At 37.9% G+C, this 24,424-nt stretch overlaps 1 protein-coding gene across 1 annotated transcript; it reads right to left on the reverse strand.

Moving 5' to 3' along the window:
- Nucleotides 1–340: 340 nt before the first annotated feature.
- kcnk13b (potassium channel, subfamily K, member 13b) lies at nt 341–23,783 on the reverse strand. The gene is made up of 3 exons (XM_033991249.1): nt 23,453–23,783; nt 7,635–8,398; nt 341–496 (listed from the first exon to the last, which is right to left on the reverse strand). The coding sequence occupies exons 1-3, from the start codon at nt 23,781–23,783 to the stop codon at nt 341–343; spliced, it is 1,251 nt and encodes a 416-aa protein (XP_033847140.1).
- Nucleotides 23,784–24,424: the final 641 nt, after the last annotated feature.

Consider the following 24,424-nt stretch of genomic DNA (forward strand, 5'->3'; position numbering starts at 1 on the left):
TTATAGTAAAGCTAGTTATTATAAAGTTTTACCAAAATATTGATATGACGAGTTTGTAGTAATTTTATTCAGCCTCCTGCTTTGTCACATTTTTTTCCTTTTCTATTAAACATTCCTTAATAATATGCAATATACTTGATAAAAAATACTTGCTCCCCCATCTGAGAGTGCCACATCATCACGTTCTAGAAACTAAAAGCAAACAGAACTCTTTCTATTTCTATTTAAAAAAACATTGCTTTGAACCATTTCAAATTCTCCGTAACATTACATGACCCAGACTTCGATGGAGTCCGTTCATTATTGTGATTGTCCTGTAAGGCATTGGTTTGGTCTTGTCTTATCTGTCCACACTGGTCTCTGCAAGTCTATTGTTCATGATTCCAAGGGCGCCCACTCCTCCGGAAAACCCGTTCTGCCGCGAGCTGGAGCCGGGTTGCCGTGGGTGACCGTTGGCCATTTCCGATAACTGCTTCTGCATTATAGCCAGATTCACCTGAGAAGACAGAAAAACAAAGGGGGATTATGTGACATGTCTTGGAGCAACGGTCGACACCTCTCACTCCTTGTTTGGTTAGTCAGTCCTTTATTTCCAGACTAAAGGCTCATAAAACACAACACAATACACAATAATACAGAAGTAGTAACGAGACGGTTGTAACAGCTTCTCTACACAGTTCTACACTGGATAACGTTCATAGGGGTTTCACCATCTCTAGATAGATACAAATTTGACTTTTAGAATACTGTCAGACAAATTTCTAGTTGTAATTTCTATGTTATAATATATAGGGTATGCAAATGTATTGTCTGTTGTCTTTAATATTGCATTTGAGATTTTACATTGCATAACTTATACAACTTGTAAGATGCGGTCACCCTATATGACATTAAGAAAGTAGAGACAGAAGAGAACGACTGACCTATTCATTCTTATTCTTTACAAGAATAAAGGTGGGGGAAGAAAGTGGATTCGAACAAAGAAATGACTGCTCTCAGAAGACCTTTAGATGAGTCACATCTAATTGTTATAACATAAAGACCACTGAAAGCTCCTCTCTCAGTGTGTGCTAAGACTACAATCATTCAGACACTCATTTGCTATTTAAGGTTTCATTATGTTAGATTAGGGAAACTGTTGTACATGCCTTTGGATAACAAGCAAATCGGTGCATAGTATAACAATGTCCAGGTATTTAACCCACACTGATAATGATAATAATTTGTCAGGTCATAGATCCAAAAATTGTTTCAGAATGAAACGGCAGCTCTGTCACATAGACACAGTACAAGAACATCACACAGACACATAAACACAGGACAATTTAACAAAGGCCATCTGCTGCTCATCACGGCATCACTGATTTTATGGATAGACTGATATCTGAAGGACTGTCTCAGCCTGACCCTGTTAAAGTGTGGACACAGTACCTTCGCCTGGATGGCAGCAGCACGTATTCTGTGTTTAGAACATAGTTGGGGTCAGAGATGCTGTTATTATGGCCTCGAGCAACCTCCAATAGACTAAGGCATCCATCCATTTTCTTCCGCTTATCCGGGGCCAGGTCACTGGGGCAGCAGTCTAAGCACTCCTAGACTTCCCTCACCCCAGACACATCCTTCAGCTCCTCCGGTGGGACCCCAAGGCGTTCCCAGGCCAGCTGAGAGACATAGTCCTTCCAGCGTGTTCTGGGTCTTCCCTGAGGCCTCCTTCCGGTGGGACATGCCCGAAACGCCTCCCTAAGAAGGCGTCCAGGGGGATCCAGAACAGATGCCGGAGCCACCTCAGCTGGATCCTCTCAATGTGGAGGAGCAGTGGCTCCACTCCGAGCTCCTCCTGTGTGACCAGGCTCCTCACCCTATTTCCAAGGGAGCACCCAGCCACCCTGCGGAGGAAACCCATTTTGTCCACTTGTATCCACAATCTTGTCCTTTCGGTCATTATCCATAGATGAGGGTAAGACAGGTAAATTGAAAGACTAAGACATCAGATATGTAAATTAATAATCTAATATTTAAACTATACAGAAGGCATTCCGCCATAAGAATGCCCAGTTTTGTCAAATGTTGCAAGCTAAGCAAGGTTGGGCCTGGTTTGTGGTTGGATGGGAGACCACTGAGAATACCATTTGTCAAAGTGGGGCACCAGTGGCTATACACTGCATACTGCATACCTGAATGAGGTGGGTGATTAAGTGGAGGTTGGAGGGGCTGATGGCACAGATTAACAGCCCTGTTTGCAGCTGTCTGCCCCATGGCGACTGTGGCTACAATATTAGTTTACCACCACCAAGTGTAGCGTAAATGAATAATGCACTGTAAAGCACTTTGGCTGTCTTGAAAGCCTCTATATAAACCCAATGCATTATTATTATTAAGAATAAAAACAAGAATCAGACACTCCCCCAATTCAGACTGAACACCTATACCAAGTACTTTAAATTTGTATAAGAGTATGCTGTCAAATTGGGCTCATTACTCTAATGGAAGATCTGTTGGAACAAATTTTATGATATGGCACAGAGTAATTGTAATAAAATGGTTCAAGTGCTTTCCATGGTTCAATTGAATTGGACCTCTGATGTGTTCTTTGTTCAAATGCGCTGCCAGTCTATCATTCTAATGAACATGATTCAGAGGATTTAATTTTGTAAGTGAAAATTGTTAAGGGAGGAAATCTATGGTATGGCTTTTGAGGGAGTTCATGTGGGAAGGATACGACTATAGGTGCCATATTTATTTTCAAAGGCTGTGTCCAAATCTATAGGCAAGGCAAGTTTATTTGTATAGCTCAATTCGTACACAAAGTAATTCAAAGTGAGAACAGTGCAAAATAAAAACCTTTCAGTCATATGCACAGCTAAACAGAACTGATTTGAGACTGGATTTAAACATCTTCATTAAGACTGTTCCAAGTTTTAGCCGCATAAAACTGAAACGTTGATTTTGCATGTTTAGTCCTGACTCTGTGCACCAGCAGGAGGCCCGTCCCTGAAGTCCTCAGAGTGTGAGATGGTTCATTTGGCACAAACATGTCAGAGATGTACTTTGGTGCTGGTCCATGGAGAGACTTGTACACGAACAGAGCTGCTTTAAAGTCTATTCTCTGAGCTACAGGAGCCAGTGCAGAGACCTGAGCACAGGACTTAAGACATATCGTGCATTAGGTTTTGACAAAGGTTAGCTCGATGTAGTAAAGTTAGCCATAGATACAAACTGTTTTTGATTCTGCAGAAATGTTTTGCAGCCATGTGTGCCCCTGATTGGCTTATCCTCCTGTCAATCATGCCCATCTGAACTTGGGCTTTTAAAACTGATGACTACACATCTTTGTATAGTATTGGGAAATTGTGTATTATTGGCCAGCCAGGCAGTGGTAATGTAACGAGGAAATCAAGGAACATAAATGTTGAAACAAAACTTAAATGTCACCAAAAATAACTAGGACGTTCGACAGGTCTTACTGCAGTATAGAAAATACATAATTGTTTGCCCCATGAATAACTTGATATTCTACGGTTATTTACACGTTACACTTACAAAAACCTTTGCTGTTCTCTATAAATGTCCACTGTTGCCTATAGTCCATTACACAATCAAACCTACATACATCAAAATGCCGTCTGTTCAAGTCCAAGCCAAGAAATGGAACAAACTGCATATTATTTTTATACCAAACACAGAATTCTCTCGGGACTCCTCTCTATTTCCTTGCTCAAGTCGGTAATTGCAACCTCGCTCCTTTTTTTTTTTTTTTTTTTTTTTTTTTTTTAAATCTCTGCTGTAAAATCACAAAGCCAAGAATAGTCCCTGGACAGAAGAATAATGGACCACAATAACCGCTGTCCTCAAATACTCTCACGTTTATATAAACCTTTACCAATTTATCGAGACTAAATACTTTATCTGTAAATGAAATGCAAGGAAAGGGTTTAAATCTGCAAAGCCTATGATCAGTCCATTGAGAATAAAAACTTTAAATGTTGAGTATTCATGTTATGAGATAGTTGAGATAAGGCAGGACTGTGTTGAATCAAAGGGTCAGAGTGGAGCAGTTTCTTTTTCTTTTTCGACAGGCTTCCTCTTAACGCCAGATGGACACAAAATCTTGCAAGACTTCTGCTGTAAAGTTCAAAGTTGGTTGTAAAAAGTCCTTTCGGGTGCGGCTGGCAAACGCTGGACCGTTTCATAACTGTGATAGGCCTGAAAGTTCTGACTATTGAAGACTGAACCAGGTATTCTGAAGAGCTTTAAAGTGTAAAGTGTAAGTGTGTATCTCCAAAAGTACGCAGCGAAATGATAAATAGCTTCACACTACAAGACATGTGTGAAAATTAAGTGTTGTGGTGTAACTTGGAGGAATCTACTTGTTTCCATGGAGATATTATTGCTTTGCCCTGAATGTTTCACAGTATGGCAGCGGTGGAACGTAACAAAGTAAAAATGGTACTTCAAATTTTAGGTATCTGTACTTTACTAAAGCCTAAAAGTGGATATTTTTTACTTTTACTTCATTACATTTGAGAGAAAGCATCAGTCGTTTCTACTCTACTACATTTTAAACAGAACTGAAAAGTAGAAGTATTTTTATTATTAATGGAGATCTAGTGAAAAGGTTGAGGGGTTTATTTGTAGTTTGAGTAAACAAAAATATACTGTCAAGATCCAAGTTTGCCCTGTGTTTTTGTGCTGTCCTTCCCCCTCCCTTCTCTATCTGAGCCTGGAGCTGGGCGGAGATTTTGGCACCTGCAACCCATCAACAACCACACTGCACCTGTGGAGCACAAAGGGGCCGAGGATCCGACAGTCAACGCCAGATCGTCCGTGTATTCCCCGTAATCCCGCGCCTCCGATCCAGTTCACCTCGACTGGTACGAAAACCCCAGCCTCTGACCCCACTACCCATGACCCGTTCGAAATATTACGACATACGACAACACTCTCAACTGTCTGCTCCATCAACCTTCATTTACATTTCATGTCTCAAACTTTTTACCCTGAGTTTGAATCTTTGGTCCTCCTCTCCAGTCTTCAGGACATGAGGAATCAGGAAAAAAAAATATATATCAGTTCAATTGTTTCAGTTGAACAAAATTTTGCACAAATCTTTATCAAACTCAGTACATTTGAAGCCTGAAAATCTGCTGAAATACTTTTACTTAAGCAGATTTTTTTTCTAAGTAATACTTTTATTTTTACTTGAGTATTTTTTTTCCCTCCGGTATCTATACTTTTCTACTTACACTTACAAAACTGAATACTTTTTCCACCACTGCAGTAACTTGATAATTTATCTGTCTCCATGGTAACAAGTAGGTGATGTTAACAGGTCCAGATCTATCAAAAAGGCGGGATCTACTTATAAAAATCCACGTTTATCAAGGTATGTTTAGCAATAAGCACACCTATAATTGAATAAATGCAAATAGTTACGCTCAATGCCACACTGTGTAACATTCCTGCCAATGCAAAAACATCCTCCCACTAGAAAAGCTGCAGTTGTTTGTTATTCACACCATCAGCCAATTGTGCTAATGATATAAAGAGATTACATGGATCATATTTCGTGAATGTGCGTTTTGGGCATAAGGGGCTTTGCTGATTGTCACTCTTTACTTTCAAATGGGAAGATGGTAAAATAAATCGTAGCAGTTTAAATCCTATTGAGTTAAGAGGAACACTGAGAGAGCTAATAACGGCATAGCACCACTCCAGGGGAACAGTTTATTGGATTCTTCAGCTCCAATCAACAGAGGAATGATTACATAAGCTGCCTGTAATCGCACATTTGATGACATATTCTGTAAATCTCCAATTATTTTATTTTTAGAGCCATAACAGAATTCAGTAAATTGTTGTTCTTTGTTTTGAATTTAATACCGTTTTGAATTAGGTTAGATGCATTCACTTTTATTAAAGCATTTTTCACAGATTTCACATTAGCCAAGCCCTTAGGCCACCCCTCTGCTGAATCTGCATCTTGATTAATATTTTATTTTGGCTCAGTAAAAAGATTAACCTCTTTATATTCAGATGATTAAACGGTGCTATGCAGATTGTTTGGGGGCAAAACTCTGCTGGAGTAGCATACAGACATACAGTTTCCATCATCAGTATAGCTTTTTGTGATCATTGCAATGCTTAAATCCTCATTACTATAAAGTGTCTGCCTATTAGTGCTTTACTAATTGTTGTGCTAATTAGCCAATTCACTATGATGGGGATTTGGCAGTGCGATTCCAGCTCTTACAAATGAATGCTGTCTTTGCTGTCGTTGTGTCCTTGGGCAAGATACTTAACCCCACTTGCACCCGGAGTATGCATATATTGGTGACGTAAATGCACTTCTAAGAGCCTTGAAGGTGGAAACGTTTCACAATGCTCCAGTCTATTCACCCCTGACATTTGTAGAGGGCAAGGGATCCTCAATGCCAATACAGCGTCAACAAGTAGGGTGGTTTTTTTTTAGGTCTTTAACCTCCTGAGACCTGGTGTCCTCATCTGTGGACAACACATTTTGGGTCGTTTAGGCCACAGTGCAAATTTTTAGAAGAACAGCAACAAGAACATGGTCAATTTTGAATAAGAGTTTAGAATATTTTTTTTAATATTTATTTTTATTTTATTTTGTAATTTAATTTTTTAAATGTAATTTTTATTTTACTTTTTTTATTGTATTTTAATTATTTTTTTATTTTGTTTTTTTATTTAATCTTTTTTATTTTGTATTTTTATATTTTTATTTTAATTAATTATTTATTTATTTTTTTTTATTATTATTATTATTATTTTAAAGGCATATATCTATCACATTGTTCCAAGAGGCACATTTGTTTCTCATTTTGTTTTTTACGCAAAATGTATGTGAAAAAATGTAGTTTTTGCAAATAAAGTCTTGCAAGAGCTCGGGTCTCAGGAGGTTAAAGTCCTATACACAGTTTGAACCAAGGTAGAGGAATAAGGCTATATTTTAATTGCTAGCCTCACCCACTCCCTCTCTTCCCACCCTAATTGGCCCTTCTCATGGTTCTCAGTTCCAGCGTAAAGCCACTCTTCAGATATCACACAGAGGACATCAAGTTGCGCATGAATAACGGCAGCATATATGTAATTTGCTGTCCACTGCCTCATATTTAAATATGTATTTATTTTAGCACGACTTGGCTAATTTCCAGTACACAGTAAATGGAGCTGGTAGTGCAACTCTATTTTTTTTGAGAACTGGAATTAGCAAGTGGGAATGTGTGTAAAGGGCCAATTATGAACCATGATAAATGAACAGTACATCACAGGGGTGTAAAAATAAGTTGTAAAATAAATTCCATTTGCAGTGGTTCAAAATTATTCCTCACTTTCTTAACACATTCCTAGCATAATAAATATTGATTATTCATTATTAAGAGTTCATGAGCCCGTTTCACAGCTTTTTCATGGGCTACAGTGGAATTTTGTTGTCATGGTAACAACAACTATCATGATAAGCGCACATTACTTGGTTCATGGAGAATAAAATGATTGATAGTTAGATGTACACAGAAATTTTGACCCTAAACGCTGTAGTACGTCAAAACAATGCTATAACAAAAATATGGTACAGCTCCTTTTATTATATCTGAGTCATAACCGTCTCTCACCTTATTGGCTGCCAGGAAGTCCCTCATTGAGATCATTTCGCCCGACATCCTGCGGCCAGTGTCTGTCTCGCTCTCGTTCACCGCGTCCGTCTCAATGGAGGGTTCCCTGCGCGTCCTGAGGTTGCCGGGGGCGACCACGTTTCGGCGCGGGTGTCTGTGTGGGTGCCCCCTTCTGGGAAAACAACACCGGCACGGAGCTTCCAATCTCCTAAGCAACCAATTCAGAACCTGCTTGATCACTATAGATATTACATTGAAGAGAGAGTAAATGCAGCAAACCCCGGTGAGGATGAAAAAGAAGTTGCACACTCTGTAGGCAGCAGTGGGGAGTCCTTCGTAAACTGTTCGCTGGCTGCTAACCATGTCCCCAAATCCAATGGTGCTGAAGGCAACAAAGCAGAAATATAAAGAGTCCAGGTATCCCCAACCCTCTGCGGCGGAGTACATGAGAGACGCGCAGCAGGACACCAAAATGGCGGCCGCTCCGAGGATTAGCATAACGCAGTAAACGGACGGCTTCCACCCAGATAGGTCCTCCACTTTAGCCCGCGCCCGGCCTTCCTCTGAGGTACGTCGGCCATTTTGGGGCAGGATGATGTTGCTATGGCGCCTCTCGTAGCAAGATTTGAGCACCACGGCGATGACGGTGATGACGCGCTCCAGAAAGAGGTTGAAGAACAAGATGGTGGAGGCACAGCCCAACAGACCGTAGAACATGAGGAAGACTTTACCACCGATTGTAGCGGGAGTGGTCATCCCGAAACCTGAAAACAACAAGGAAATATGTGTCAACGCATATGGCAGTGGTAGATCGTATGAGTTATTTCTCCAAAGTACTATGATGTTGCTATGTTGGTCTCAGTTTATAACGGTCCATCTGTCAGTGATTAAACTGCTCTCACCGTTCGGCTTAGTTAAACCTGCCGTTTTATTAGCTTCATGACAACTGCTTTCTTCTTCATTGCACCGGCAGAGGCAGGTCATGTGTTCTTTATTTGCATAACACAAAATCATGATGTATTTTCCAGACACTCGTGATTTTACTAACTAGTACGGGAAACTGTAAAAACTTCATTCTTCAAAATAGGTATCTGTGTAAACCCTCAGTCGTCCAGGTCTGATCCATAGCAAAAGACTCTCACTCTTACCACGATATGTCCAGTTGACAGATTTAAAGTTCGCCTTTTGCTACAAAATAGGTAATGAAAGTGCTGTTGTATATAGCCTAAATATATTTTATATTACTATATTTTTAATCCTAGTTGTACATATAAAAAAAACTCTATTATTGTGCCTTATTTGACGCAGACAGTTATATACAGTGGTGAAACGTAACAAAGTAAAATTGGTAAAGAACTACAGTATACTTAAACAACAATTTTCGGTACCTGTACATTTTAAAGTGGATATTTTACTACTTTTACTTCGCTACATTTGAGAGCTGGTATCTGTATTTTCTACTCCACTACATTTTTGAACTGGACTGAAAAGTAAAAGGCAAGGCAAGTTTATTTGTACAGCACGATCAGTACACAAAGTAATTCAAAGTGCTTTACAGAATAAGAAACACATTCAAATCACACAAATCAAAACATGAATAATCACAAATAATCATCATGAAATTAACATTAAAACAGAAGAGTGCAGAATAAAAACCCTTCAGTCATATGCACAGCTGAACAGAACTGGAGCCTGGATTTAAACATTGTCAAAGTAGAGGCCTGTCTCACATCTTCAGGAAGATTCAGGAAGTAAAATTATTATTGTTTGCGAAATGCTGAAAAAGCTGAGGGGTGTATTTTTGATCAAGTTCATAATTTGAGCAAACAAGTAAAAGTGTTGAATTGGTAGTTTTTTCTTTGCTTTTATGCTTAAGTAGATTTTTTCATGTGATACTTTACTTTTACTGGAGTGTTTTTGATTATTTTTTGCTCCAGTATCTCTACTTTTATAAACAAAATTGAGTACTTCTTCCACCTCTGGTTATATATTGTTACAGCAGTGGGTTAATGTCTTGCTCAGAGCTATAACAACAGTATGCACTACTTAACCATGATTACAGCTACTTCTATAAGAGCTACAACTAATTAAACTAATAAAGACAAAGATGTATAGTGGACAGGCTTTAGTGACATCCAACCAGAAAAGCATAAACATTAAAATAATATGTATCAATTACAATAGTGTCATTTTCGAGTCAGGTAGTAAAAGGCATACGTGAGCAATCAGTGTGTGTCGTCAATGCAATGGACGATTATTGCTTTTATGTGATGTGTTTTGAAGTATGTTCCCGTGTTCTGGGAAGCCAACAACAGTTTTTTTCCAATGGGCTGCACAAATTATGCCTAAATGAGCATGGAAACGGCACGTAGCTCCGCTTTTGTCGATGGCACAGCTGCTCTTAATGTACTCGCACTCATAAATGTGATCTTTTATCAGCTCATGTTTACTTTATCAAATCTAAGTGCTTTGATTTTATTTGTATGCAGCCAGTGACTGTATTAATGATTTCATTCAACTCAGATAAGTAGGTTGAACGAAAAGGCTCTTTTTCTGTCCTTCACCAAATGACAAATTAGAGTAAGAGGATTTAGTTTTTATTTTTTTTCCTATAGCGTCTGGGCACAATAGCAACCTCAATGTTAGCGTCACTACTTCGAGTCCAATTCTATGCAGTTTTTGCTGAGTTATGTTGAAATTAATACATATTTAAAGGCCCTATGTTACACAGAATTGACTTGTGAGCTTTAAGCCGTGTTATAATGTTAGCTCATCAAAAACAGACCTGGAGTTGTGTTTTGTTTCATTCACACATGTCTGAGTAAGCCTTTATTATCAAAATCAAACACTATTCAAATTGTATAAGGTTGTACATAACATATCATTACCCGAACTGGTTTAGGCTGAAATAAAGATTACTTATAATGCCTAACCCAATTTAATAAAAACACACAAGTATTCCAGGAAAAGCAGCGTCAGTTCTACAACATGTGACTCACTATGTAACAAAAGAAAAACTACAAACCACGACAGTTCACATGAATCATTCCTGAGTCCTATAATTTTCAAAAAGTAATGTTTTATATCTCTTTTTAAATGCTTCGATTGTGTAGGAGCTTTTTAATTTATCATCAAGGTTTACAGTGACGTTTTTATGGTATGGTATGGTATGCTTTTATTTGAACAGGGACAGTGCACGACATTACATTGACCTTAAAAAACAGGAAAGATGTTTGGTGCCAGGTTATAGCAAAAATACTAATTTCCACCTGTAGTCCCTGGACAGGCTGATGTTTGGTGTAGATGGATGGAAAACCTGTAAACATATGGTACACACACACACACACACTTCCATAGCAAATTATCCACACACACAAACACCGAGTTTCAGATATGCAAATACTCTTTCTTTCATACACATTCACGAATGACTGCAAATTTTTCTTTGATATTAGCCATTTCTTTGTCACCGGTGCAAAATTTTGAAAACTTGTGCATGTTATAATTTCATTTGGCAAACTATTCCACTGACTAATGGCAACAATCGAGAAAGCCCATTTAGCGAAAGAGGTCCTACGTTTTGGAATGTTGCACTCTCCTGTAGAGGGCGCCCTAGTGACTCGAGTTGTTTTTTCTGAGCTCAGTGAGACAAACCTTCTCAGGGGAGGAGTAGCAATACATGAATAATTTTAAATAGTAGACAGATGTTCGCATATATTAGCAGATTATTAAAGTTTACTTGGAGAGGATATGACAGTGGTGATACTGTCTGGGTTTTTTGTCATGAATTTTTCACGCACATTTATACATTGATTCAAGAGGATTTGGAGGATTTAGAGCTGTTTTGCAAGCCTGCGACCAGCTTGTTATGCAGTACAGAAAACGTGACAAAACCATAGAATTTAAATACATGTTCGATGCCTCAGTTGTAAGAGACGCTCGTATGTACCTAAAATTTGCCAGATTAAATTATAGGGAGTTAGTTTTTTTTACATGATTCTTAAAGGTTAAGTTTGAGTCAAGAGTAACACCTAAGTAAGTAAAATAGTTAACATTTTTCATTTTTTTGTCATTAATATAGATATCTGGGTAATCTGAATATTTATGCCTGTTTGTAAAATACATTGCAACTGTCTTTTCTAAATTTACTGGTTCTAGTCTTACTTTTTTTGAATATATCTGTTCTTCTAAGATGATATTGACTTTTTTTCTGTTCGAATCACATCTGTAAACAAGGGGGGGAGCTTATGATTATAATGTACATCATTACGGCTGTGCTCAAATCAACAAGATTAGACAGTTTTACTAGTTTTAACTTAACAAGAACAGAAGTTTTCAAGTCAACAGCTGCTTTTTACCTTTTGTTCAGTAGAGATTGGCATTTCCGGGCCTGAAGTGATCAAAATGATTCTAGTGAAGGTGTATGGAGTTTAAAAACACAGTGGAGCACTTCCTGTATTACCACATGACATCACAAGGTGGAACAGAGAAAAGAACTCAGCCCAAATATCCAGCATTTGTGTGTTAAACATGTGTCAGTGCAACAAAAAACAACTCCAGGTTATGTTTTTGACGAAGAAACAACATTATAACATAGATCAACAGCCTAATATGAGCCTTTTAAAGATGAAACAGTGGAAAACATGTTAAAAATCACACAAACACAATGAATACTTCACTGGAGGACTCTTATGTTTAGAAAGGGGGGTGTTTGTGTCTCAGTGCTAACGCTAATGGTAATAAATATTAAAATAACCCCACAAACTGAAGTACTCTACATGTACAGGACAGAGGACTGAACAGATTGTAAGTGGGACACAGGGCAGACAGCTATTCATCCAGCAGAAACATCTCACTAATGCATTTCTTCTGACAGACCGAGAGATTTTTTTATTAAGCAAACTGAATGAAATTAATTCACCACCCATATGCCCGTGTTTTCACGGGCCTCAGAGGCAATGTCACAGTAACAAGGCCGGTACAAGCACACTCAAACAGATTTTGCACCAGAACTGAACGTAACAGATTTTAAAACAGGTTCTTCTTCTTTTATTTGTCAATATGAACAACTGACACATGACACTGAGCTCCCTTTTGCCTGTCAGACCCTCTCAATCTTTAACGCAGTTTAAGACTAGACTGAAAACGCACCTCTTCTCCCTGGCATTTAATACTAGCTACACATGATATCTTGGTGTTTTATTGTACTTTTTCCTATATATTTGTTTTTACTTTTATGTGAAGCACTTTGGTCAGCTGAAGTTGTTTTAAATGTGCTATAGAAATAAACTTGAATTGAGTTGATTATTAGGTAACGCTACATTAGTTAAACATTATTTCATCAAACAAAGAGCCACAACTTAGTTTGTTAGCGTGGTCATTTTCAAAAAGTAAAACAAAGAACTAATTAACTCATTGTGGCCATGATTACTTAAGTATGTTAAATAATGAGTCTGCACTTAGAATCAAAGCTGCATTATACAACTTTTCTGCTGAAGCGTCCACCATTTGCTTGTCTGCATGGAGATGGTATTGTTTTGCCTAAAATTGTCCACAATATGGCATTAAACTTCATCTATCTCCATGTAAAGAAGCAGGTGAACGACAAGCCAAGTTACAGGTCAGATCTGTGAAAAAGCGACCCCGCACACAGACAGAATATGTTTTTCAAGGTGATTTTTAGCAAGAGAGACACATGTGATTAAATAAATGCAAGACATATAGTAGACAAGTTTAAAAGGAATACTGTGGAACATTCCAGGCAGAGTAAACAGGTGGTAGACCGTTCATCATAAAAGTTACATAATGCACTTTTAATACCATGATGACGTAATGCAGGTAGTAGTAGTTCATGATAAACCAATGCATAATCCTTCATTTGTACCATTATTGTAAAGCGTTACCAAGGAAATATTTATAGACAAAAATATTTAATTTACTGTATTTATTTATTTCTTATTTATGTTGTATACTTTATGCTATTAGGTTGAAAAGTGCTATATAAAAATTTGACCATTTGCCATTTTATTCAATCCTTTCCTGCTTAAATCTTCAGAAATGTACAAAAAATTTAAAAAAGTTCCCACTATAAATAATTATAAATAACATCTGTCAAGTATTGAACAATAAGTCGATATTGTTAATGCTGTTAATGCTATAAATGCTATGATAACCCATGTTTACATTCATACAAGCTTATATAGACAAAAAGATAATCAACTTTAACGTCTCTGGGCGAAATTCACCCTCATTCTCTTTCTCATTTGTAAATAAGACTAAACGATGTCTATGCTTCTGTGTCTCAGGTGGGTTGCCATTGGTGATAAGTCTTATCCTCTGTCCTTAACACCCACTTGAACTTAAGTGTCATTGTATAGCACCACAGCCATCTGAGAAATCCAAAAAAATCACTGCGTCTTCATTTATTTTTCTGAGAAGGAGCTCTGTTTCTTTTAGGCAAATTATAATACCATTCACAGTCACCTGGAACAGCCGAGCGCAGTTTACAACTTTGAAAAACACGACTTAAAATCTTTCCAATCCGTGAATAACAGATTTTGTTATTGCATCATAGTCCCTCATTATGAAATATATTTTAAAGATGCATTATGGGACTTTTCCAGCGACTTGCTCCATGGAAATGTTATTGCTTTGCCTAGAATGTTCCACAGTATGGCATTGCATTGCTGGAGACGCTACCTGAACAAGTTACAGAAATGTGTGGAGAAGCGACTCCTCTCACTAGAATAAAGTGTAGTTGAGGTAAAATGAGCAGGGTTTTGTTTCATTCACACATGTTTAACACACAAACCCTGCATATTTAGGCTGAGTTCTTCTCTCAAACAGAAAAAAAAACACTCTGTTCCACCTTGTGATGTCATGTGGTGATACAGGAAGTGCTTCACTGTGTTTTTTCCGTACACTCCAAACACCTTCACTAGACTCATTTGGATCATTTCAAACCTGGAATTGTCAATCTCTACTGAACTAAAGGTAAAACGTAGCTGTTAACTTAAACTACCACTGCATGACATCACAAGGTGGATCTGAGCTTTTTGAGCTTTGGAGATGTAGACAGTCTAATAATAAAGTGTTACTTAAATATATGTGAATGAAACAAAACATAACTCCAGGTATGTTTTTTGAGGAGGTAACAACATTAAAACAATTTAAAGCTCACAAGAGTCAACTTTGCATAATATAGGACCAGAAAGCCTTAAAGATTAAAGATGTAAGATCCATCAAAACATACCTGAAGTTATATTTTTTGCTTCATTCTTGCTTGTTTCATGAATCCATTACTCCAATATCTTCTTTGAGCATTCAGAAAAGCTCAGTATGCATTTTCCCCAAATTGTTGCATCACAGGTAAAACTCTGAGCTTCTTCTACGTAGTTTATACGCCCGTAAACCATCATTGGACTACTTGTGCTATGGTCACAACGAGCGCATGGCTCTATTAGCATAGCATTCACAGGCGATAAGAACTTCATTCATTTACTTTGTCATTGTTCATTCCCGTTGTCGACAGCAGAGGGAGCTCCAATGCCTAAATACCTCATTGGAAACAGAGGTGAAGCTTATAAAGTCGATTATTTTAAGTTAGAGAGTGTGAAATTCTTATCTGAAGCTGACCATAAGCATAAGTTTAAGGGGAATTAAAGCCACAAGAATCGATAATGTGTTCACAATAATAAAAATAATTGAGGTCAATTAAGAATAACTCTCTCTCAACTCTTTATAACCGATTCCAAACTATTTCCTCTCCTCCGAGTGTAAAAAAACATGAGAAGGAGAGGGGAAGTCACGGTAGCACAATTTGGAGACTTTTCACATCTTCTCTTTTTATTTTAGCTCATTTCACACTGAAAGCGCAAATAAGCAGCGAGGCCATATTGACACAGTTCAGTAATAGCCTGTACACTGCATGTGAAAATGAAGTGTGTGACAGGCAAGGATAAATATAGATGCTAAATGTGCTGACATCCATGGTCACAAAATATACGAAAGGAGGTATAAACTAAGGTACGGTACACTCTATTGTCCTCTTGATGGATAGTGGGAAAAAAACCAAAAACCTCAAGCATATGGAAGTAAATAGTCACATTTTTATATAGTGCTTTTCCACCTTCAAGGCACTAACATCAACAAACAACTCACCCATTCACACACACATTCATACACCAGCGTATACAAGACACTAGGGGCAAGGTGGGTTAAGTGTCTTGCCCAGTGATACAACAACATGGACCTGTCTATATGGACCGAGGGGATATTATTTGAAAAACAAGTCCTTATTCTTTGTTTACTGCATTTGCCAGCATTTGTTCCAGACTGCACCAACATTGTACTTGAGTTATTTCTGCAGTTTTTTGGTTGAATTATTTTAAACCCGTGGTGGAAGGTAACAAAGTAAAAGTAGTACTTTTAAGTACAGTATACATTTTAGGTATCTGCATTTTACTTAAGAACATTTTAAAGTGGATACTTTTTACTTTTACTTCACCACATTTGAGAGAAGCCTTACAAGACCTTACAATATCTGCACAAAATACTAATTTTTACTTTTTAAGTGCATTTTCAAACAGGTACTTTTACTTAAGTAGATTTTTTCATATGATGCTTTTACTTGAGTATTTTTTTTTTTGCTACAGTATCTGTACTTTTACTGAAGTAACAACTGAACACTTCCACCACTGTTCCAAACTAACAATACATGACAACAGCTAATGTGGAGATTGTGGTCACAGTCCTGGTCAGTGGCGGAAAGTAATTAAGTACAAAATGAAAGGCACTGCACTTAAATAAAGTTTTGATATGTCTGTACTATAGCCCTTTTTAGGAAAGGTATTTTCTACTTCACTACATTGAGCAGCACTAAAAAAGGAACTTTTCTTTGTTTTAAGACACATTGTCACAACTGAACAAACCAAATATAAAAACTGCAAGAATAATTTTAGACATTTAGTTTTTGTTGAAATCAATACAATTCTTTACCCATATCACTATATCTGATGCTCTAAATCTGTGCAAAATACTTTTATTTTAAAATGCATTTTTAAACGGGACGTAACGGGAGTAAGTATTCATGCTCCTGAACCTCTACTTTTCATACTTCTATTACCTGACCTATTTCCAGTTTCATCTGATTTCTCATGTGACGATGTGCACCTGTGAACACAGAAGTGAGATACATATCAAATAAAATAGGTGTTTTTAGGGTATACTATAGCACACAGTCACATGTAAAAGAAACATACATGTTAAGAAGTACTTGAATCATTATGTTTATTAAAATACTGCTTTTGTTAATGAAAAGATAAATTAGTGTGTGTGCTTTGATTCACTTGCATTCCTTGTATACTAAAGCCACAAAGTGTTTGCTATTCATTTATTCATGAAAATACTTCAAAATAATAGATACATTAATGATGTGTGCTCTGTCATTTGCGAGCTGCAGAGTAAAATGATAATGAAAATGCTAAATTGTTTTCATCACATCATGAGCATATTCATTTTGAATGTTGAAACTGCACCTCTTTAATCTACTTAGACTGTTACATTTTAGCTCATGTGAATAACACAGCCCTATGTTTCTAAATGTCATCTTTGCAACTAAATGACCCATTGTCCAGAATGTCCACAGTTGCAATTAGAGGTTCCAATCTTCCCATCACAAAGGCTTCTTCTGGTTAACAATGTGCGGCCACTGTAATAAATACAGTGCTAAATTTGTCTAGTTATAGTTTTAGAGTTTTAAATGTGCATTAAAATGTTAAATGTTTGTCCATTGATCTGAAGGTTGGTGGTTCAAATCCCACTCCCATAGATAAATGCTGTCTTTGTGTCCTTGAGCAACTTAACCCACCTCACCCCTGCGTCTGCATACACTGATGTATGAATGTGTGTGAATGGGTGAGTGTGTCTTTGATGTAAAGGTTGAGAGCCTTGAAGGTGGAAAAGCTCTATATAAAAATGTGACCATTTACTATCTGCCATCTTTTTGAAGCCAGTGACACACCAGGTCAATGTACAGGTCAGATCTGTGAACCCACTCACATAAGAAAGCATGTTTGTCAAGGTAAATTTGAACAATAAAAACTCCTGTAATTGAAAAACTGTAAGATAAATACATTTATTGCAAAAGACTACGCAAGTAACATCATCTCCATGGAGACAAGGAAGTGGTGTACCCTCTTCCAGAAGGTTACACCTGCACCTTATGATTTAATTAAAAAAAACAAACAAACAACAAAAGTGAATTTAGGAGTTGACATACATTTTCCCCTCTATTATGTTCATTTCACCCAATTAAACTATGTTCCATAATTCCATAATTGGAGCTGAGTCATTGGCAACTTCCCTGTCAGGACGTGATTGTCAGCACACGAGCACGGTTGTCAAGGTGCTAATTGGCATGTTTCTTTTTTTTTTCCAACACACATTTAAGTGCACAAAGCTGCTGTTTTCTATAAATCCGACTCCACTGGGATGGCTCATTTGACCACTCTATACAGGCAAAGGTGAATGCCATATGTGGAATACTATTTGGATAATAAAAAAAAACAAAAAACATTGATATTGTGATTAGATTTGCGATTTCTGTTCTAATAGAAGCCAGGGTTAACAGGTTTTATAATAAGAGACTGTGTTTTTAGTTGTCTCCCGAGATCTTATTATTTAAAGGGCCCATATTACACTATTTTCTGGTTTATGTTATAATGCTGTTTCTTCATCACCAACATACATGGAGTTGTGTTTTGTTTCATTCACACTGAGGCTGAATTCTTCTCTGTTCCACCTTGTGATGCCATTGAGTCCATTTCCTTTATCTTGCAGCTCTGCACTTATCAAAAATGGCGTTGACGATCTGACAGGTGTTGACTAAGCTCCTCTGATGACTGGTGACCTTTTGGGAATAAAAATATATCAAAGTTCTGTCTGTGCTAAGCATGGCTGTGACCTATGAATCAAGACCTCAGACTAGAATTAGACAGGAATAGCCAAATAGGGCACATGGGCTTTCTGCATCACTGAATTTTTTGGGTTTTTTTGTTTTACAATGCTAAGAAGGTCCTAGTTTTGATTTTGCATGTGTCTTTTAAATACGGGCAGTTTTGAATATTGCGACGTCAAGGTAACTCAAAAGGTAAACTTAGCATTGAAGAGCCTCGAGTAAGACTAAAGACAATGGCTATTATTATTATTGCTCTTTCATAAATTTGTAAATTCATTCGTTGTGTTAATAGAAGGCTAAGGTCGCTACTTCTTCGTGTTATAAATTAGCACAAAAGACGCTGCTAGTCGTTGATGCTACTTCACCATAACTGTGTATTTAATGAGTGTGATATTGTAAGTGACTATCACAGCCACGGTGTTCTTCAAAGTTTATTCTTAGCTCTTCTATGTCGCTTCAGTCTAGTTTCATTCATATCTTTACTGTTCATGACATCGTACTCTCATTTCGTGGAAGTAGGTCAGAATCATAGACTGTATATATAAATGGACATAGCTAACCTGCTAGCCGTCGCGTTCCGAATAGGAAGTGAGCATTGACGCCGTAAATGCCGCTGTCAGGCTCGTCATTTTGGTCTTAAAATGTTCGTATAAACCCACTCTACATGATCCTGGTATTTTTATTTCGCTATTGTGTCCATAACTCAAGATATGATCATTAATAACAGACAAATCAGACGCCTTCTTTCCCCGAGGTTGCTCCCGGTAGCGTTAGCAACAGGTTGACACTGTTGCTAAGCACCCACTCCCTGCTAAAACAGCAATAACTTCAACTGCCTCGCTCTGGATTGGCTTTTTGGTCACCTCCATATTCGCACCTATAACTGCTAAACGTCGATTAGCTTCATTGAACTGGAGCCAAATGCTTATATTCACTTAATCCACTTCTTTACAGAATATATAAAATTTTAAAAAACTCATTAAACACATGTAATGCTGCACGATTCAAGCTGGCTGTCAAAGTGTCAATCACCTATAGGTAATTTTCAACTCTGTGTATAGCCGAGCAAAAAAAACTATAACGAGGTTGAAGTCACAAGACAGTATTGGCACAGCTGGATCAATAGGTCTATTATCCAGTATTCTCAGCTCCTCCTCCACACGGCCTCTTCTCTTATTCTATCTGACACAAGAAACACAATAGCAGCTTTCCTTGAACCAGCGACAGTTGGATTTGATTTGATTTGATATGAAATTCTATCATCAAATCTGTTTATGTGCGAACCACTACACGGCAACATGAGACAAATACCACAAAAGACTTTCATATAAATGTGGACATTGTATTGAAAGGTCAAGGAAAATGCTTGAAATTAGATAACAACACCAGACTGCGATCTATATTCCACTGTACTGCATTCAACTTTCGCCATGGAGACTAGCAGGTCACATACAAGGCTAAGGTACAGGCCAGATCTGTGAATGCCAGCTATTTTCTTAGGAATAACAACACCTGTAATTGAATAAATGCACGATAGGATAGTTTAACATAATACTGCGGAACACTGCATGCATAGAAATGACATGTAGTAGACCCCGCTCAAAAAAAGTTATATACTACACCTTTAAAAACGTTCAAAATAATGTGTTTTTAAGAGAAAATAAGAGTTTCTTTAATATGATCAGTAGCAAGACTATTCTAAAACCCTTCAGCATCAGCAGTTTTTCAATGAAGTATCGAGTTTTGAGACTAGCTTTATTACTGATTAGTGTCTTTTTTACTCTATCACGGTCTATATAAAATCTGCTGATATTTGCAAACAACTGCATCACACAACTACTACATAAACTTCAGTTCATATACCGACAGATGAGTCAGTTCTTGGCGTTATAATGCATATGAGAAATCAAAAACGAGCACAAGAGTCAAGTTTAAGTCCACAGTTTTTTATGTTCTCATGTATTTTGGTGGATCTACATCAGGCATTCCGGTCAATGCCATTAAATAAAGCAATGGACAATAGGCAAAACCTTCTGCTAGGTAGATCCTTACCAAGATCTTGGCTCAAAAAGGGATAAAATAATTTAAAAAAACATCTTAAACACAACAATGCATCCCTATGTTACGTTACGCAATGAAAAATCTGTTGTAAAGCTGTGCACACGTCCAACAGAACATGCATGTGAATACTACAATGTGCCAATGGTTTAGTGAGAGCTTTGAGTAGTTTTAGTTCAAGGAAAATTTGAAATACTTCCATGGGTTTTAAAGTGACGGAAAACTGGCACTAGCTGCGGTTTCATGTGCACTCCAAATCTGATTAATATCATATTTATGGAGTGATGAGATGATTAAATTGACATGTTTCTGATCATGGTCCCGCAGATTACTCATGTCACATTTTGCACTTTTAGATGTTATTTAAACCTTAAAGGTCTAGAAATCAGATAAGAATCATTTGAATGGTCAAAAATCCTCCAAATGTCACTTACAAGCAGGAAAAGTCTTGAAAGTCATGAATAAATAAGTTCAACTGGCCACTATTTCAATATTTTTAGGCCAGTAACAAACACTCCTTTATACTAGGCCTGTCACAGTAATTACCACAACTTATGTTTCAATATATGAAAACTGGGGCTCAGTATTTCGCGTGTACGTTTTCTTTGCACTACAAGGAAATTTTGGGTTATTTTTTAGCTATACGATAAGATTTAAGCTGTAAAGGTTTGTATTAAAAACTTCTATGACTCATTACAGATGCAAACTAAGTATTAAATTGAGTAAAGTGTTTCATTCTGCTGTTTATTTATTGCATCTCCTAATTTTTTAGAGTAGTTTTTGTGCTTTAAATCTGCTCTTGGGTTATTGCATCAGTGGCATAGATTAGTTTCAGTATTATCGTTTATGCTAAAAGGTCATTTTTATACATTTTTCCACCTTCAAGACACTCAAAGCGTTTCATATCAACGAACCACTCACCCATTCACACGCACATTTATACACCAGAGTACGCAGACACTACTGCTAACCTTTGGACAAACGCTCTCCCGGCTGCACCGCGCACCCCAAACACACACACATATATAACATATTCACAAGCAGACCATGTTCACTAGGGGTTTTGCATGTTGATAAGATTTCTACAGAATAAATCATGTTTGAACACTGGCAAAACTCCAACAGGCTGTAGTTTGCTCAAGGTAATGTGTAGGTGGATTGAGTTTGCTCACATAAAAACGCTCTTGTACTGAACTTTAACATTGCATTGTGAATTGCAAAAAGCTAGTCCTTGTGCTAATCAGACACGTTTAACTATTATACTAATGACTATTGAAAAAAAAAAGCATGCACAGAGTCTGCAATCTGAAATTTAATCCTCAGTGAATGTAGAGTCTACATTTTATTACTCTTTTTGTAATCACTTCTTTACAAGTTTTAAAAGATAAGTATATTTATTAGACCAGGGTGTTACACTCATTTTTACTGAGGGCCACATGAGCAAAATGGTTGTTCGTTAAGGGCCAGATGTAAATGGAAGACAGTATAAATGTAACTAAATGCAACCAAATGTAATGTAACTTTTTTTTTATCTTGTTAATTAACCATTTCTGTAGGTATTACAGTATTACAAGTTACAAATATTGGATATGAATTTGCATAGATATGAAAAAGATGTTGTGTAACTGTGTATCTCCTGATAAACTGATATTTTAAGACAGTCATACCTTTTAATTTACCTTGTAGCGGGCCACATAAAACGAAGTGGTGGGCCGCATTTGGCTCGTGGGCCTCGAGTTTGACACATGTATATTAGACCATAGTATGACAGTAAAGCAACAAGGTGTGTAATTTTAACTACTTTTGGACACTATAAGCTTGCTAATTTGAATTAACATATGTATGGAAGACTAAAGGTCACTTCCTGATTTCAATCGCTTCCAAAAACTACCAGCAGAGGGCACAGGGACTCCGCGTGTGGGTGCACTGAGGAGTGAAGAGGTTGGAATCCGAGCAGCTAAACTTAAAATTGAGGTTATAGGTTATGCATTGAATTAATATGAGCAAGTTTGGTAACAGTGTGGGCTTTAAAAAACAGGAAGAATATTAATTACAATTCATTCTAATCGGGTGGGGCTGCATCCTAAAAACCCAACAGACTCAAGCCATGTGCAAATGAACCAAACCTATTTTCGACCATGTACTCAGCATATGTTAGTACTAACAATAACTCTTCAAATCTCTTCATTTTAACCAAGCATGAGTCTGGTACAGAGCCAGATGTTCAGCAAAATGGAGGACCAATTAGAAGCTTCATGTGGACCCTGGATTAATTCAGACGCCAATAAGTGGTTGCCTACGTGACCGATACTCAAATGTAGGTTAAACGGGGAAAGACTCTTATTATCTTGCTCTTTTCCATCCAAACATGTCCTGAAAATAAACAAATATGACTCTATAGGGCTTGACCACATATGGAATCGCTGAGTAGATGTAAATAATGTGGATATGTTGTTTACATGTTGTCTCTGCTGTTGGGAGTCTCTGTTAATAGTGTTTATGTGAAGGGTTTCTTGATGGATTGACTGAAAATTTGAACTAACATTATTTTGTTCTTGAACCAAATAAAAAAATAAGTATAAAGTGTCAAATCTATATGTTCTGCACCATTTGTTACATTGTCCATAGGCAGCTGAAGAGGGAACACTGTGTCTACACTTGGATATTTATTATTGTTTCCCCTGCAGCCTATTGTTTCTAATTGTATTGTTATAAATACTCATCTAGAACTTCATTGCCAATAATAAATACTCATAATGACTCAGTTCACGTGTGATTTCTGAATGAACAGCCCTTCTCTTACCAATTGTCGACACCACAGTCCCCACGAAGTAAAAAGCTCCAGTGAAGTCCCACCGGGGGCGAATCGTATCCACGCGTATCCCCGCTACATTCGCCTCCTCGTAGTTCCTCAGAAAGTTGTTGAGCTCCTTTTTGCTTAGATTGTACTTTTGGCTGAAGTGCTCAAACCTCTGCTCCCAGCGCTCCTTCGCCTCGCGCTCTTTGGGCTGCTCCAGCGCGGAGAACACGGCGGCTCCGCACAGAAGGTACAAAACGATGAAAAGCGCGAGGAGCAGGAACCTGGCGTTGTCCTCGTTGATGGATCCGCAGCAACACCCGCTCCTACATGCCATTATGTAGCCGTGAGCGCCTGTGGCATGGTGCTACCGAGGCACTTAAAGCCAGGGCGAGAAAAACGCGCAGAAAAGTATCGACTGAGTCCAAATGTCAAGCGATGAATTAAACATGCGCAAAGTAAAAGGCATGGTCACGTCTACAGTTCTCGTTGGTGCGTTTAAAATCCCATTTGACTTGATTTGAACTGTGCAGCAACCTGTAGATGCGCAAGAGTCGTGTGGCTCGTGCGTCCGCTCCAGCCTCTCCAAAGAAATCCCCACCCCCGGAGCGCGCGTATTACGCACAAGTCACTGACCAGAAACAACTCTTCACCAGCTCATTATTAGAAACGTGCACGCATCCTCCTCTACTTGTTTTCCTTTCAGACAAAGCTCAATACAACGCGACCCGAGTTTGCATAGGTGGGATCAATATGACGTGACCTTTTGTGAGTTCTGAGGGGGGTGAGGGCTCGAGGCTGCCCGGGGACGATCAGAGCAAATGTCACCACATAAAAAAAGGTTTTCCAAGATAAATTATTCACGATCACAACAGGAACATGTAGGCCAAAAAGTTAAAAATGGTGATGTGACTTGGAGGAGAGCGGTTCAGGACCCTGGACAGAGACCACACAGTTTAGAGGGAGATGGTTTTACTG

This window comes from Periophthalmus magnuspinnatus, chromosome 24 (genome assembly GCF_009829125.3).
Source record: "Periophthalmus magnuspinnatus isolate fPerMag1 chromosome 24, fPerMag1.2.pri, whole genome shotgun sequence".
In the NCBI taxonomy this organism is placed as follows: Eukaryota; Metazoa; Chordata; class Actinopteri; order Gobiiformes; family Gobiidae; genus Periophthalmus; species Periophthalmus magnuspinnatus.